The following is an 18,470-nucleotide window of genomic DNA, read 5'->3' as shown; positions in this document are numbered from 1 at the left end:
AGGTGATGGGTGCACTGCTTATGAGGGTGAGAGGGAAGGGAGAGCGAGGTGAGGGCAGCTCAGTGTGTGAAGAGTAAAGGAAAAGTGTTTTGTATGGGAGGGAAGAGAGAGAGAGAGAGAGAGAGAGAGAGAGAGAGAGAGAGAGAGAGAGAGAGAGAGAGAGAGAGAGAGAGAGAGAGAGAGAGAGAGAGAGAGAGAGAGAGAGAGAGAGAGAGAGAGAGAGAGAGAAAGTTTGGTGAGAGTGAAGGAAGGACTGGACAAACACTGACACACTCTCCCTACACTGCTGCACCTCACAGCCTTTATGCTGGAACACACACACACACACACACACATCTCTTTCTCTCCTCTCCTCCTAATCCAACACACACACACACACACACACAGAGGAGTGTGACAAAGATGGTAGCAGAATTGAAAGACTTAAGCTATGAAGAAAGACTTGAAGAGATGGGATTACCAACACTACAAGAGAGAAGAGAAAGAGGAGACCTGATAACAATGTACAAATTAGTAAACAATATAGAAAGAATAGACTGAAATGACCTTGTACCACAGATGGAGGAGGGAGAGAGAGATGGACGAGGGGGCATGGGAAGAAAATAAAGAAGAGTGGATGTTCAAGCAACATCAAGAAATACAGCTTCCCTTATAGAACTATTGAAATCTGGAATGGTCTGAAGGAAGAGGTGGTTGTGGCAAACAGTGTACACATGTTTATAGACAAACTCTGGATAAATATGGTTATGGAGACAGGACAAAATGAACCTTGGCTCGTGTCCTGTACAATACAACTAGGTAAGTACACACACACACACACACACACACACACACACACACACACACACACACACACACACACACACACACACACACACACTTGAGGGATATCCAACCCATACAGGATATCCAACAACAGTCTACAGGCAGCAATATTGAGCTCTGTGGAGTCCTGCACACACACACACACACACACACACACACATACACACACACACTGGACAAGACACTATGAGCCCTGCTCGAACCCTTCATCATACAACTAGGTAAACACACACACACACACACACACACCTGGGGGATATCTAAGCCATACAGGATATCCAGCAGCAGTCTACAGGCAGCAATGTTGAGCTCTGTGGAGTCCTGCATAAGTCCCTGGCTGGTGAAGTAGTTCTCTCTCAGGTAGTGGTTGACCAGCTTGGTGACGAACGTGTCCTTGCGAAAGAGTGCGCGCAGGATGAGGCCCAGTGCACACTCTGGCTCCAGGGTCATCGGGTGGCGGTCGTCGAAGGGGTCCGGGTCCTGTGGGTGGTTGTTTAGGTCAGGTAAGGCTGAAAGGCCGCTGGGGCACCTTTGGGGCACGCGGCATGGCCTGCTGCTTTCAAGTCTTGGTGAGTTGTTTGTTGGTGGAATTGTGTGGCATTGTGAGTTTCATCAAGTTTGGCTCACTGTGCTTGGGAGACTCACAAACCACAACATATTTTCTTTCACACTTTATTTTTAGTTTGATCATAATATATATATATATATATATATATATATATATATATATATATATATATATATATATATATATATATATATATATATATATATATATTTACAAAATTTCTACATTTTGTTTTGCCTTAAAAAATGTGTAGGTATTTTTTTTACTGATAATTTTATCCATTTTTTCCTGTTTTCTTTTCAGATTTTTAAAAATGTTATAAATACCAAAAATTGCCCTTTGGATGCAGTTTTCACAATCCCCGACACACCCAGGTGAGAAACACCTTCCCTGACACACCCAGGTGAGAAACACCTTCCCTGACACACCTGAGTGAGAAACACCTTCCCTGACACACCTGGGTGAGAAACACCTTCCCTGACACACCTGGGTGAGGAACACCTTCCCTGACACACCTGGGTGAGGAACACCTTCCCTGACACACCTGGGTGAGGAACACCTTCCCCGACACACCTGGGTGAGGAACACCTTCCCTGACACACCTGGGTGAGGAACACCTTCCCTGACACACCTGGGTGAGGAACACCTTCCCCGACACACCTGGGTGAGGAACACCTTCCCTGACACACCCAGGTGAGGATCACCCTCCCTGACACACCTGGATGAGTACTGTGGCCGCCTACCACCTGGTTCACCAGAGTGGCAGCTGGCTTGAGAGGACACTGGAATGGTGCATAACAAAATTTACAGAGGAAAAAACAGTTTCTAAAAGCAAATTTTCTGTACGTGCAAGCTCTGAGACACGCCACGTGTGTCAGCGAGTCAGGTGGACGTGGCACAATGCACTGGGGCATCAACATCTCTCACAGGAGCTCTGTCTTCTAAATTCCACAAACACAAGCTTCAACACAAGGCAGTGCGTGGCATTCCAGCGTGTTGAGCCCCCCCAAAAAAAAAAAAAAAAATAAATAAATAAATAATAATAATAATTTTGTCCATTCCTAAAAGATTCATCAGAAAATAACTTTGAGTAAGTAACCCCTTTAAGTAAGGTTAGGTTTGGTTAGGTTGGACCAGTTTTTCTTCTTTTTTTTTTAATGCAAGAGAGGCAGTGGCCAATGGCACCAAAAAGTTTGGCAAAATTTGTCTCACAATACCTCATCTTTCATGAATTAATTCCATTCAAACTTGTAATAAAAGTTTGTTGAAGAGAAGTGTAAAGTGGTTCCTTGGCATACTTCCTCAATCCATTGCAGATCCTTTGGATGTGTACCAAAAAAACTTTTCCCATAAGAAATAAAGGAAAAATTATTAATTGATTCCCATGAAAAAAAATCTTTTTGTTATTGGCATATTACACAGTACATTGACAGGGTTGTATAGAATAATTTAAGCACTGCTTAATACTAAAATACACACCTAAATACAAAAGCAAATTAGGTGGAATAAATGAGAGGAGTGGAGCACCTACCAGGATGGTGCTGAGAAGGGAGGAGGAGCTCTTATTGTTTGGAAGGAGAGTCAGTGACTTTCTTACAATGCATGGTTAAAGAATTTACAAAAAATTTATGTGAAAAACAAAAAATCACGTGAAAATTCACAGAGTTATAGCGTGTGTCATTCACTGAATGGTAGCAACAGGCACACTGACGCTCGTAAGCAGTCATGACTTTGTCTCGAGAGCGGTAAACAAGGACAGCGCGCAGTGTCCTCACTCATTTTGAGCCATATACGGTAAGTTCTAACACGTGTCGTGTTCCAAACAGAGGTTGTATACCGAACAAATTTTTTCACATCCAAACAGGACACATACCAAGTTGGACTTATTCCAAAGTGGACACATACCGAGGTACCACTGTATTAGAACACCCTCCATTATATGAAATACCTTTGCATTTGTAAAGAAAAATTATATATTTTTATTGTACAATTTTTTTTATAAGCTTTTATTTTATTTCTATTCATTTTTCAAAATTTACCAACATAACCCAGCCTCTCTAACCAAATCATGCTTTAAAAAGGACAACGGCAATCTTTTGCTGTAACATTACAGTACTGTGGAAGAATAAAATAATGGGATAAACAGACATAAAAAAAAAAAGGAGCATTCTTGAGATATAACATTATGGTGACCATTAATCGACCTACAATTTTCATTAAGTTTATTTTTAGCCGTGGTAGGCACAACCCTGCTTAACTTTAGCAATTTTGGGACATGATATCTTAATTTAAAAGAGTGCGTTACTATTATATAACTGTCACTACAAAAATTTGCTAAAATATTATGTTTTCATCTTTCTAAGTCCTTTCTTTATCAATGAACAAGTATTTTACATACACATTTCAGTCAGCCATAACAATCACTCACAACTATGAACAAGGATATGAAAACCCATAGTCCTTATGAAAGAAAATTATGAATTTTTCATAACCATGAGTACAATAATTATAGGTACTATTTATGACTTTATGAGTGCAGTCCCAGTTGTTTGGTGTCTAACTTCATTCTGCCTCCACATGCCACACCAAGTGTTGTGCTGCCGTCAAGGTTGCAGTGAGTGACGCGCTGCTATAAATGACTCTATGTTTTCAATATGTGGAGTTTTATCTACATTCTGATTACATTATTGTGTTCAAAAGTTTTTCCTACATAACATGATGGTATATTTGAACACTCAATGATTAACTGTTGAAAACAGTGAGCATAAGTAAAACATGTTATAAACATTTTTTAACATTTTCCAGTACAATTCATAATATCATTTTCTTTTTTGTTTTGTCTTTTTACAAAAAATCTTGATTCTACAGTCATGCTGAGTCTTCATATACAGGATAACCAAAACTGGCTATTCCATATATGAAGTGAATTATGGTATTTAATATTAAAACATTTTTCACTTGAGCATGCAAAATGTTACCTGATGCAAGTGCTAGCCAGAGAGCAGTGCAGCCAATCAGCTGTGAGCCTACAAACCTGCCTAGGCTCCAGGATTTTAGCTTAAATGAATGGACTATAGTACTACTACTCCTACCACCACCACCACCACCACCACCATCACCAACCCTGCCTACCTTCTTCAGGAAGTTGATGGTCTCCCTCTCAAAGAGCTCACACAGTTTGGCCAGCTGGGGTGTGGGGTCCTTGGAAGCAATGGCCTGGTCCTCCTCCCATTGCCTCAGGATCTCCTGCAGCTCCTGAAGGACGTCCCGGTTTGAACTCGGCATCCTGGAGTCCTTTGAGTGTCTGTACGTATGTCTGTGCAAGGAGACATGACATTACATTAAACAGTAAATAAATATATAAAATGAAAACACTCACTCCTCATGTTGGCTGTGGCTGTCTGTACCTATGTCTGTGGAGGAAGACGGAATACAAGAGAGAGAGAGAGAGAATACAAGAGAGAGAGAGAGAGAGAGAGAGAGAGAGAGAGAGAGAGAGAGAGAGAGAGAGAGAGAGAGAGAGAGAGAGAGAGAGAGAGAGAGAGAGAGAGAGAGAGAGAGAGAGAGAGAGTTTTGTTACCCTTGGCCAGTACTCCTCATGCACACACACACAAAGAAAAAAAGTAAATAAAAAAAAAAATCTTTTTTGCCCTTATCCAGTGTTCCTCTTACATACACTGACAAAAAATAAATAAATAAATAAAATAAATAAATAAATAAATAAATAAATAAATAAACAAAATTAAATAAAAAAATAGTAATAAAAATAAATAAATAAATTGCAACCTTGAGACCGGCAAGAATTGACTGTCTGTATACGAGCGTCTGTCTTTTCACACAACATACAAGGACTTGCAGGTGTCTTATGGACAGAAACTTATCATTATTATTATTATTATTATTATTATTATTATTATTATTATTATTATCATCACTATTATCACCACAGGAGCCCCCCCAATTCACATGCTGCAGGTGCCACACAAACAGAAAATGTGTAAAAACATCAACACTAATGAGAAGATGAGTAATTTGACCTGCCAAATTGCACTGTTCTGTCCTTGTATTCATTTCCACATGCAAGAAGAGAGGGAAGAGAAAGAACTGAAGATGTTGCACTGTGCTCTCGGGATGGTGGACGAGACAGAATGGAGAACCAACCCATCTGAGGACACCTCACGAGCATCGGCTTGGGGACGAGGAAAGAGAGGCGAGGCTGAGATGGTCAGGACGTGTCAGAACAAGGAGTGAGGCACAAGTGGGAGGGAGAATGCTGCAGTGAACCCACCCGGCAGCAGGAAGAGAGGAAGACCTAAGAGGAAATTTATAGATGCAGAGGAAGAAGACATGCAGGTGGTGGGTGTGACAGAGTAAGGCACAGAAGACACAGCGTGTTGGAGGAGGAGGATCTGCTGTGGTGACCCATGCAGGCACCAGCCCACATGAGGAGAACAACAAGAATAAAAACAAGAATCCATTACCATATGGAGAAGAAACAATACTAATCCCTACAGCTCATCCTTGTTTATTGATCACAAAATTAAATATAAGTTTAAAATAATACAAATGCAGGAAAAACAACAGGGAAAAATTGCCTGAATATTAGCATCTGTGCAGCATGAATGAGCAGATGTGTTGATCGTGCTCAAGTGGAAACATTACGTAAACTCAAATAAATCTGATGTGTTTCAAGTCATGTTAAATTAAATTTGTGCAAAGAAAAACTGTGTAAAGCAAGATCATTTTTACTTTCATTAAACACCCAAAGCTAACCTAACCTAACCAATCTAATCCAATCCTAACCTTATCCAACCAACCCATCAACAAACCTAACCCTAACCTAAATCAATCCAAACCTAACACAATCCTAATTTAAACTTCTTTTTTTTTTCCCTTCAATTCAGTGGTAACTTGATACTGTTGCGGGATGGAAAGATGCAGAGAACATTTTCCTGTGCCTGGGAGTACTAACAGGCAAAATACTGTGAAGGAAGAGAGAGAAAACAGGAAAAAGTTAAATGGTCTTCCACTCAAATGGTGGTGTATTTGATTGTTCTTCCTCTCCATCCAACATCACAAGGCAAGGCAAGGCAGCAACTGTCAACAGCAGTCCTTTCTCACCCCTGTCTGGAAACACAAGCTGGGTCTCAACCTGTAGTCTTGTCTGTACAGTACTTGACAGTGACAAGCTCGCAGTGACTGTTACCTTGTACAAAGACAGGAAGCCACTACAGGACATTTCAAATAGTACACGAGTAAAACCGTGAACTGCGCAGTGGTGGATAGAGAGATTTCAGGATGGAGATGGCGTCTCATTACAAAAAAAAGTGAATAAATAAATTTTAAAAATCATGGCAGAGCAAAGAACACTCACCAACGGACTTCAAATGTCATTGGACATCAACTATAAGTTAATCCACGGCTTGCTGCACAACAGACACAAGAAAACAACCCTGCCTTCCTTGGCACTGCCAGTCTGCATACAATGCAACACCACATCCACGACGACGTGAAGCATCTTTCCTGCTGGTCCATGCCAACACCTACACCTCACCTGCTGGCCCATCTCAACACCTACACCTCTCCTGCCGGCTCATGCCAACACCTACACCTCTCCTGCCGGCTCATGCCAACACCTACACCTCTCCTGCCGGCCCATGCCAACAACTACACCTCTCCTGCCGGTCCATGTCAACACCTACACCTGACCTGACCTAACCCAACCCTCACATGAACATCCTGATTGCACTTCAACATTATCCAAGGAATCTAAACCTAACCTAACCTGGCCCTTGCATGAAAACACTAATGTTTTCAATACTATAAATAAATAAAGGTACAGAGGTGAAGAGGTAGTATTCCTTTACTTTTGCACCAATCTCAACACAGCTTTTCTTACTCTTCTCATCTGAACCCCATATAGGTCCACCACAAATTATTTATAATGCTGACAACTATTTCTTAAAGATTTCTGAGTGTTAGCACTCCTGTGCTAACACTCAGAAGTGACACATACACATGTGTGATGGACAGGCACACACTGATCTTCCACGGTGGGTGTGTGTGTGTGTGTGTGTGTGTGTGTGTGTGTGTGTGTGTGTGTGTGTGTGTGTGTGTGTGTGTGTGTGTGTGTGTGTGTGTGTCATAGCTGTTGTGCAACTGCAAAATTAGTCACAGTGATTGGTTATTTGTTTGAGAATGCAGCTGCATGCTAATTAAAAATACATAATCAATTTAGCCAATCATAACACTTTATTTCATCCTGAGAAGGGAGAAGTGGCTTAATTTGAAATATCTGAATCAGTCTGAGGAAGACGTCTGTCTGCGGTGGGTGTCACCTTGATTATTTCCAGCACATCGCCTGATTCTACAAAGATAAATAAGGTAATGACTTCATATTTATTCTTAGCCTTGCCAGTTAGGTTAGGTTAAGCTAGTCTGGTTTGGTTAGATTAATTTTAGGTTAGATTAGGTTAGGTTAGATGGTAGTGAGTGACAGCCAGCTGGTAGCCACAGGTAAGCTTGGGGGAACATTGCCAGTTAGTGTTACTGCTGTTACTTATTTATGAAAACAAAACAATTTTTCTGGTAGATTTCAGTCTGTTTTCTATTAACTTGTTCTCGTTTTTACCGGAAAACATTAGTTTCTGATAGCAGGTTGGGCGGGGGTAAAAATTAAAAATAATAAAACAGGCCAAAAACTACCCCCAAAAAATTAGTTGTCTGGAATAGAGAGACTGGAGGAAAGTAAAGAGCATTAAGAACACTCTTAATGCACGTAGAGAGCATTAAGAAAGGGCTGTTGTTGACAGTTGCCACCACAATGCCTCAGTCTGGCAATGTTTATTTGTAGGGGAAGGAGAGAGAGGGAGAGAGAGAGAGAGAGAAAAAAAGAAAAAAAGAAAAAAAGTCACAATAAGAGATAGAGTGAATTAAATAAGGTACAAAGGCAGAGAATGTTGAGAAAGGGCCGCTGTTGAGAGTTGCCCCTTGACCTGACCTAACCTAGCCCTCAGATTCTTACCTAAAAATGTTAATGTTCTCTCAATACTAGTCCGTCTTGTCTGTACCTGAACACCTAGACTGACTCACTCCGTCTGTTTCCTCCCTGCCAGTGAACACCTGGACGCCCTCACCACCTGTGGCTCACCTCACAGACCTAACACGACGTGATGCAATACACATTCTGGACGAGACAGCCACACAGACAGGAGGAAACAGAGTCAACATCTCCCTTTTCCCTTGTCCTGTGGCTCACCCGTGACTCAGCTCTCCCCTGTGCCTCACCTGACAATCCCAACCTGACACAACGTGAAATAAACATTCTAGAAAAACAAGCGAAGAAAATGAGGAAAACAGAGCCAATATCTCCCTCTCTCTTTCCCTCACCTGTGGCCCAGCTGTGCCCTGTGTCTCGCCTCGCGCCGCTGCACCGTCCACGAGAGAGCCAGAGGAGCCAATTCAGCGAGCAGCAGCAGCGGTGTCCCTCACATGTCTCGCCTCACGGCCATTGTTGTTTTGCTTCCTTCCCTTCCCTTAAAATTTTATCCCTACCCAGAAATCCCTATATTCCATGGCGAATCCCTAACACACTGTGCCAGAAATACATGTATGATTATTTTTATTATTTTGTGGGGTGTTTTAGCTGCCTGGGGTCGTGTGGAAGGGGTGGAATGAGGGTGGGTATTTATTTTTCAGGGACGAGTGTGTTTGTTTAGCACAGCAGACGATGCGAGGGGGACCACGTGGGTGTCAGGGGGACCACGTGTGTGCCGCCACTAGGAGGGACACAAGTGAGAGCCTCGAGCAAGGCAACATTTCGCTGTCGCTGGTCACCTGGTAGTGCTGAACATTGCCACAGACGCCAGAACACTTCCTGGTGCAGTGGCCGCGCATCCACTGCCATCGTGCTGCACTGCGCCCTCCACTCCTTGCCCAGAGTGAGTCACCACCTTGGCCTGCCCAGCTTGCTGGCGGCTCTCTGCTACCAGCATCTTCGGGGCACTAGAGGCTGTGGCACCACAGTCTGCACGGCCCCATCAAATCCCCAACAACAAGACAACCCCCTGCAGGAGTGGCGCCCCTGAGGTAAAGACTGAGATGCCGGGAGAGAGGGAAACAAGGTAGACTTCCCACCTGTCACCTCACCTTGTTTATTCTCTCTCTCTCTCTCTCTCTCTCTCTCTCTCTCTCTCTCTCTCTCTCTCGACTATATTTACTTGATATTTACAAGAGCTGTATATGCCCATAACACTTGTAGTTTTTGTTTTAATTAAGGGGGTGGGCATGCAAAGATTTTGTTTTATCAACATACTCGTTTTCTTTTAGTCAAAATTATACATTTATACATGTACATTTAGTTGTGTTTTTGTGGCAAATCACTCGTTTTCTCTTTACTCCTGTGATCCTTAGTAAGGAAAACATTTCCCAGAAAAACAAAAGTTTCACTCATTTTCCCCTTACTCCTGTGATCCTCAGTAAGGAAAAACATTTCCTAGAAAAAGTTTCATTCTTTAGAAACAGCAAAATATATCAGAAAAATATAGTTTTGCCTTCTAAGATGATAAACCTTACTAACCTTTACTGAACTAGCAAAATTTAATTAACCTAACCTTACTGACCTTACAGAACTAAACTAGCCTTACTAACCTTACTGAACTAATCTAAATGGAATCAACCAAATGTTACTAACCTAACACAACCACTAACTCACCTAACCTAACCAAACTAAACTTGCACTGACTTAATTTAACCAAGCCAGCCCAAGCTCTCTCAATATTTTTAATAAAGGAGCCTTATTGAGGGACGCCAGCCTGCTCATGGAGAAGTGGCGCGTTGCTCATCACGCCAGGTGTGAGAGAGAAGCACGGTTTGCTGGCCTGCACCTGCACTGTCTGTCACCCATGGGGCAGGCCACTGTTCTGGGTGGCATGCAGCTCTCACCAAGTGCCTCTGATGAGGCTGGCGGGAAGAACACCTGCCGCACTGTTTTATCTTTGCTTGCCTTTTTTTTTTTTTTCTGGAAAATTTGTGATTTTTATCCAAAGAATACTTTTCCAAAAGTGATGAGGGTTTGTGGAATGCAGCTGTGAGTAGGTGCAAGCATTTCATAAGATACGCCTTAATGGAGACATGCTTGCACATCAGTAAAACAAATAATAACCTTATCTGTGTTTGATATTTTGTTTGAATGCAGTATTTGTGTTTTGTTCCTCTCTGTGGCACTAAATTTCTTCCCACTCCCCAAGACTTGCAGTCTCCCGGCCCAAAACCAAGGCCCAGAGGTATGGAGGCTTCCTGCATGACACACTCCCCCACACCTCATGTGTCCCCTCCACCCAGGTCTCTCTCTCTCTCTCTCTCTCTCTCTCTCTCTCTCTCTCTCTCTCTCTCTCTCTCTCTCTCTCTCTCTCTCTCTCTCTCTCTCTCTCTCTCTCTCTCTCTCTCTCTCTGAACTGTATACAGTCCATGCCTGTCCCACCACTCTTTTCCCTCCATCCATCTGTGCCACTCAGCCCCATCATGACTGCCTTTCTTCCCTGCTCCACAGGCCAGGCCAGAGTCCAGACTGGCATCCTACTTGGCACAACCACTCCAGCCAGCTTCTCTGATGGTTCCTGCAGGACTGGCCATGGCGTGTGCTGCTGGGAGCAGTGCTGCAGTGGAGGGGTGATGCTGGGCAGCAGCAAGAGTGAGTACCAGCAGCAGCAGCAGTCTGCTTCAGGTATGGGGAGGCGCAGGCGTGGCGGCAAGAATCACCTGGAGGTGGGCAGCTCTGTCCACAGAGGAGAGAGCAAGTTAGAGTGTCAGCAGTGTGATCATACTTTTACATCCAAACAAGGGCTTGGGCAACACACCCTGACACACAGTGGTGTTAAAAATTATGAGTGTCTTCAATGTGAAAAGAAATTTACCCAACAGTCTCACCTCATCAGACACACCCTGACACACAGTGGTGTTAGAAATTATGAGTGTTTGGAATGTAGAAAGAAATTTATCCAACAGTCTCACCTCACCAGACACACCCAGACACACAGTGCTGTTAGAAATTATGAGTGTTTGAAATGTGGAAAGAAATTTACCACAAAGGTTCACCTCACCAGACACACCCTGACACACAGTGGTGTAAGAAATTATGAGTGTTGGGAATGTGGAGAGAAATTTACCCAAAAGTCTCACCTCACCAGACACAGCCTGACACACAGTGGTGTTAGAAATTATGAGTGTCTTGAATGTGGAAAGAAATTTGCCACAAAGATTCACCTCACCACACACACCATGACACACAGTGGTGTTAGAAATTATGAGTGTCTGGAATGTGGAAAGAAATTTACCCAGCAGTCTCACCTCACCAGACACACCCTGAGACACAGTGGTGTTAGAAATTATGAGTGTGAAGAATGTGGCAAAAGATTTATTAGCAGTTCTGAGCTCAATAAACACACCTTCAGACACATTGGCATGAGGGAGTTCGAGTGTGATGTTTGTGGGAAATGTTTTAAGACAAAGCCTGACATTGCCAAGCATGTGAGGATTCACTTTTGAGGGGGTGTGGTCACACCCATGCATGTGGGAGTGTGTGGTGGCGGCGGTGGTGGTGGTGAGCAGTGTGTTACATCTATAATAATAATAATAATAATAATAATAATAATAATAATAATAATAAACGGTTTATTATTTAGGCAGTTAACAAACTGAAAATGTACATAGGTGGGGAAATACTTAACATTAATCCTAAAGGTAAGTCTAATCTAGAAGGGACTATTGATTGATGGCTTGCACCATGGTGGGAATCGCACTGAGTCTGTACCGGTCCATGCACGGCGCCTTTAGGGGCGTTATCTTCTCGTGGTGTCTGGTGGCACGGGCCGGGCGAGGCGCGTCAGGCGGCAGCATGTTTCTGAGACGTGGATGATGGAGCCGTAGTGCAGCTGTAGTGGCAGCCGTGCCCTTGTGTGCTGTGAGGGAGTAATGGCCCCAGCACTTGTTTTACTGACAGTGCAGGTGTGACTTTCAGTAAGTGTGTCTGTACTGTGACGCACTCTGCTCACCAGACTCGAGCCAGCAACGAGACACTGGTTTCTGAGCCTGTTAGGGTGTCCAGAACCTCGCCGCTTGGAGGCATGTCTCAGTAACATGGAGGTGGTGGTCTGAGAGAGGGGAGGGCTCCTCCCAGCGTCCTCCCACCTTGCCTGGCCTGACTGAGGTTGTGTCTGGGATCTTGGCAGCCACGGAGGGGGAAGGGGTTTGGCTTCTCCTGCCCTCCACGTCCTTGGCTGCGACTCCTCGGTGAGCAGGAAACTTTATCGTAGTGAAGGGTAAGAATTTTGCTTGGTGACTGCTGGTGGTGAAGGTAATGAAGTAATTGTGTGTCTGTGACTGACTTTTGTGAGTTGTTTTTTTTCAGCTTTGTGTTAAAGGCCAAGACTAACTGAGAAGTTTTGCTGTGTACATTATAAGCGAAGGTTGACGTGTTTGTTAAGTTTGAATCTGGCAACGGTTTCCTCTTTCCCGGGATTCATTTACTACTGAGAGTGTCTTGATTATTAACTCAGACATTTTTAAAGTCTTGAGGCTTGTTAAAGTGTTAAAGTGTAAATCTTTATTGTGGCCCAAAAAATAATACATTTTAAAATTTTTGTCATAAATAAAATATTATTTGCCTTAACTTTGTCCTCACACTTTTGTTTAAAGTTTTGCTTACTACCAAACAGTAGCTCAGCACAGCACAGCACAGCACAGCTCTTAGTACACGGAGACACGTATTGTGGTGCACGAGTCAAATCCACCCTGCAATTCACTTTAGAGCAGCAAAAGAAAACATATCACTTTTCAGGTAAAAAATATGTACCTGTAAAACAAGTAAATACTTGAAAGAAAGCTTCACATGTTGAGAATGAGCTGGTCTGTGTATTTAGAGGCATTAGTCAGTGAAGCATTCCAAGCAATGAGGCTCTGCACTGCACCATTGCATTTGTAATGGAGAAATCCCTCAAGATGGTCAGCCAGCATCACCATAACAGAGCACTGAAGCAACAGGAGATGAATACTGCCGTGCACTTATGCAACACAAACTACACTTGATGCAACACTAATTAATTGTGAACAATAAACAGTGCTTTGTTGATGCACCAAAGCAGTGTTTAGCAGTGCACCAAGCGCTGTTTAGCAGTGCCCAAAGTAGTTTAGCAGTGCACAGAGCACTGCACAAAGCACTGTTTTTTAGCAGTGCACAGAACACTGGTAAGCAGTGTACAAAGAACTGATTAGCAGTGCACAAAGCATTGGTAGGCAGTACACAAAGTGATGGTAAGCAATGCACAAAGCACTGTTTAGCAGTGCACAAAGTACTGTTTAGCAGTGCATAAATATAGAATTACAATAAAACAAAAGCCAGGAAGTGGAGAGAGTGAGTGGCAATGCTTTAAGCCTCACTTTGCTGGGAGAGGGGAAGCCTTGTTTGGGGACAGTCTTGAGGCAGTGCTGAGCCTGTGCCACCTCCTTGTACCAGCTGCAGGGGCCAGGCAGATGAGAGGAAGACAACTGCTGCCGCTGCCGGCTTTATTTGCTCTGCCCACTGCCCGTACATCAAGTCTCCATTACACGTTCCATTGAACGTGACGAACAGTTCCGCTCATAGAAGCGAAACAAACAAACAAACAAGTGCCTGAAGGATTCAAACCATCATGAACAACCACCAGCACCACACACACACACACACACATTGAAAGACTAATTAACAAAACATGGCAAGCACTGTAATACATAATATTACACTCGTTACAGTGGAACACCTGCCTTCCACACACTTTCATTTCCAAGTGAGGTTGAGGTGGCTCAGCTGTCAAGTGTGACGCACTAACAACATCAACACCAGTTACCTTTGGCCAGTCTACCCCAGACACTGAGGATCACCAGATGGATGAGAGGGTTTCAGGAATGCCATTTCTACTCCTGTTGCACCACCACCACCACCACCACCATTGTTGTCATCCCTGAAAACCTTCACAGCTCTTCCCCAGTGGTAGGTCATGGCTCAGCCCAGAACACTGCACACAAATCCCCCTCTTTGACATCACTAACCTTTGGAAGTTTGCATTTACAAACTTGTGTCCAACTGCTGCCCTCACAGTCACGTCTGAGGCTGTCACATTAGTGTCGTCTGCAGTGCCATCCACGGTCCCTTGGCTGCCACCAACTTCCAAAAAGCTGAAAAGGCTGAAGTTAACATGCCTTTAATAGCCATAGGTTTAATGTGTGCAGAAATGAGACTGAGAAAAATGACAGGTATTTATTAAATGACTATTGCATGCAGAATTTGGAATAATTTTTTAAAAGTCTTCAAAATTAAAGTTTTAACTCTTGCCTAAAAATTGTCAAAGGTCTGTTGATTACAACTTTAGGAAGAAAGAAAATGTGAAATAATGAATTATACATGATAATAATTATAACAAAAATAATAAAATAATAATAATAACAACAACAACAACAACATTTTCTGTTTGTTACCACTACTTATTATAGTATCACCAATCTTATATCCATGTATCATTCACCTAACTCTGAATATAAGTACAAATGCTGGGATTTTTTTTTTTCTGCTCCTCCTAATAGTAATCATCACCACCACCACCATCTTCATGTGATGATTACTATGGCATGAAAGACACTGCCTGTGGGAGGACCTGTGGGACAAGCCACATACACACACACACACACACACACACACACACACACACACACACACACACACACACACACACACACACACTCTTTGGATGAAGGAATGATAAAAAAAAAAATGTTGATTTCCATGATAAGACCAAGATCAGAATATGCAGCAGTGGTGTGGTCTCCTTATAAAAGGAGGAATATTGTAAAATTAGAAAGAGTACAGAGAGCAGCCACTAAGATGGTTCCGGAGTTGAGTAAGTCGACCTATGAAGAGAGAGATTAAGAATGTTGGAAATTCCTACACTTGAATTTAATACACATCTATAGAGTGATAAGTGTAATGGAAAATGTGGACAAAGGATGTTTTATAACTTTAGACACACAGAGTACAAGGGGACACAGTAAGAAGTTGAAGAAAGTTAACAGTAGAAGAGACATCAAGAAGTATAGTTTTCCTCACAGAAGTGTGAACAAATGGAATGAACTCAATGAAGATGTTGTCAATGCTGTAACTGTCCTTGCTTGTAAGACCAAACTGGATAGACATAGAGACAGGATACTATGAGATTACTCCCCTTTCGTAAACCACAACTAGGTAAATACACACACACACACGCACACACACACACACACATACACACACACACATCTTATACTAAACACAACTAAAACATGAGAAACACACTCTGTCTTGGAGAACTGAATAAGATGCCTATTGTGTGTTTTCTGAATTGAACATTAACTGCACAGGTTGAACATTAGCTGTGTTTATGAATTTGATATTGTCTGTTCTTGCACCTTGATTGTGTTAAATAATGAATTTGTTAAAGAGATATAAATAATTTTGAACAAACAGAAGATGAATGTGAGTAAGAATTTCATGGTAACATGTAAATTGCAGTAATTAATAAAAATTTGAAAATGTTTGTGAGTTTTCAGTAGCCTCTGAACACCAAATCTATCTTGGTCACAACACCACCACCACCACCACACTCATTGATCACTGCCACCACCACCACCACCACCACTACACTCATTGACCACTGTCACCACCACCACCACCACTAGTGCTATCATCACTGCCACCACCACCACCACCACCACTAGTGCTATCATCACTGCCACCAGCACCACAACCAATACTGTCACCACTATCACCACAACCACTACCAACATTGCCACCACTACCACAACCACAAGGATGAAGAAATGAAGAAGTAAGAAAGTAGAAAAGATAAATGAAGGAAGATGATAAACATGACAGATGAGAGACGAGAAGTGACCAGCAAGGAGAACAACAAGATTTGGCCAGTCATCACAAGACTAACAGAGCTGGACATCAGCAGCAGATTACAAGAAGAAGCCAGTCATCACAAGACTAACAGAGCCAGACATTAGCAGCAGATTACAAGAAGAGATATCCATGTGGCTACCAATAAATTAGTACACAAGGGAAGCAGACGTCAGCAGCAGCCTTTGCATTTGAGAGGTGGACAGAATAGGGGGTGAGAGAAATAAGAGTTTTGTGCAGCAAGGCCATGGGCAGAGGGGAGGCATGCAGTTAGCAAGATCAGAAGAGCAGTTAGCATGAAAATAGTGGTAGAAAATAGCAAAAGATGCAACATTGTGGCAATGAGAAAGAGGCTGAAGACAGTCAATCAGAGGAGTTTGTGGATAAGATGAAAAGCTTTTGATTCCACCCTATCTAAAAGAGCAGTATGAGTGGAACCCCCGTACATGTGAAGGATAATTCAAGCAGAGTTAGCAGCTGGAAGGGTGAGAAATGTTGGTGGAGACAACTCAGAATGCCAAACTTAATAGGAGCTGTTTCAGCTAGTGATGAAATGTGAAGTTTCCAGTTTAGAATATAAGTAAATCACAGACTGAGGATGTTCAGTGTAGAAGAGGGGGACAGTCGAGTGTCACTGAAGAAGAGGGGATAGTGGTCTGGAAGGTTGTGTCGAGTTGATAGATGGAGGAATTGAATTTTTGAGGCATTGAACAATACCAAGTTGTGTGGTGTGGTGTGATGTGATGTGTAGTGTGGTGTGGTGCAGAGTTGTGCCATGTGGTGTGGTGCAGTGTAGTGAGGTGTGGTGTGGTGCAGTGTGGTGTGGTGTAGTATGGTGTTGTGTGGTAATGTGTAGTATGGTGAGGTGCAAGGCAGTGTGGTGTGGTGGGGAATGGTGTGGTGTGGTGAGTGGTGTGATGAGGTGTGGGACAGTGTGGTGTTGTGTGGTGTGATGCAGTGTTATGTGGTATGGTGTGGTGAGATGTAGTGTGGTGTTGTGCAATGTGGTGTGGTGCAGTGTTATGTGGTAAAGTGTGGTGTGGTGTGGTGCAGTGTTGTGTGGTGTTGAGCAGTGTGGTGTGATGTGGTGTGGTGCAGTGTGGTGTGGTATAGTGTGGTGCAGTGTGGTGTGGTACAGTGTGGTGTGGTGTGGTGCAGTGTTATGCTGTACAGTGTGGTATGGTGTGGTGCAGTGTGGTGTGATATGGTGTAGTGCAGTGTCATGTGGTGTGGTGTGGTGCAGTGTGGTGTGATGTTGTGCAGTGTGGTGTGGTGTGGTATGATGTGGTGCAGTGTGATGTGGTATGGTGTGGTGTGATGTGCAGTGTGGTGTGGTATAGTGTGGTGCAGTGTTATGTGGGTGGTGTGGTGCAGTGTGGTGTGATATTGTGCAGTGTGGTGCAGTGTGGTGTGATGTTGTGCAGTGTGGTGTGATGTTGTGCAGTGTGGTGTGTTGTGGTGTGGTGGAGTGTGGTTTGATGTTGTGCAGTGTGGTGTGGTATGGTGTGGTGTGGTGCAGTGTGGTGTGATGTGGTGCAGTGTGGTGTGGTATAGAATGGTGTGGTGTGGTTGTGCAATGCAATGAGGTGTGGTGTGGTGTTATGCAGTGTGGTGTGGTGTAGTATGGTGGTGTGGTGCACTGTGGTGTGGTGTGGTGGTGTGGTATTGTGTGATGTAGTGTAGGGTGGTGTGCTGTGGTGCACTGTGGGTGATGTGCAGTGTGATGAGATGAGGTGTGGTGTGGTGCACTGTGGTGTAGTGTGGTGTGGTGTGATGTGGTGTGGTGTTGTGCAGTGAGGTGTGGTACATTGCGGTACTGTGTGGGGTGGTGTGGTATGGTTCACTGTGGTGTGATGTGCAGTGTGGTGTGGTACAGTGTGGTATGGTGTGGTGTGGTGCACTGTGGTGTGATGTGAAGTGTGGTGTAGTGTGGTGTTGTGCAATATGGTGTGGCGCAGTATGGTATGGTGCAGTGTTATGTGGGATGGTGTGGTGCACTTTAGTGTGTTGTAGTGTGGTATTGTGTGGTATGGTGTGGTGTGGTGCAATGTGGTATGATGTGCAGTGTGGTGTGGTGCAGTGTTGTGGTTTGGTGTGGTGTAGTGTGCAGTG

The 18,470-nt window shown here is 43.4% G+C and overlaps 2 protein-coding genes across 2 annotated transcripts in view; one reads left to right on the top strand and one right to left on the bottom strand.

Annotated features, from left to right (window-relative positions):
- LOC135095484 (protein mahjong-like) overlaps positions 1-9,492 on the bottom strand; it is a 44,046-nt gene extending 34,554 nt beyond the window's left edge. The window contains exons 1-3 of the mRNA XM_063996333.1: positions 8,783-9,492; positions 4,526-4,709; positions 1,075-1,305 (exon numbers count right to left, since the gene is read on the bottom strand). Coding sequence (XP_063852403.1) covers positions 1,075-1,305; positions 4,526-4,678 — 384 coding nt within the window. The 5' untranslated portion in view covers positions 4,679-4,709; positions 8,783-9,492. The remainder of the gene's footprint in view (positions 1-1,074; positions 1,306-4,525; positions 4,710-8,782) is intronic.
- Positions 9,493-9,543: 51 nt separating this feature from the next.
- LOC135095553 (zinc finger protein ZFP2-like) overlaps positions 9,544-18,470 on the top strand; it is a 65,370-nt gene continuing 56,443 nt past the window's right edge. The window contains exon 1 of the mRNA XM_063996450.1: positions 9,544-12,967. Coding sequence (XP_063852520.1) covers positions 10,862-11,938 — 1,077 coding nt within the window. The 5' untranslated portion in view covers positions 9,544-10,861 and the 3' untranslated portion in view covers positions 11,939-12,967. The remainder of the gene's footprint in view (positions 12,968-18,470) is intronic.

The sequence above is a fragment of the Scylla paramamosain genome, chromosome 49 (assembly GCF_035594125.1).
Source record: "Scylla paramamosain isolate STU-SP2022 chromosome 49, ASM3559412v1, whole genome shotgun sequence".
NCBI lineage: Eukaryota > Metazoa > Arthropoda > Malacostraca > Decapoda > Portunidae > Scylla > Scylla paramamosain.
This window is presented reverse-complemented; position numbering and strand designations above follow the sequence as displayed.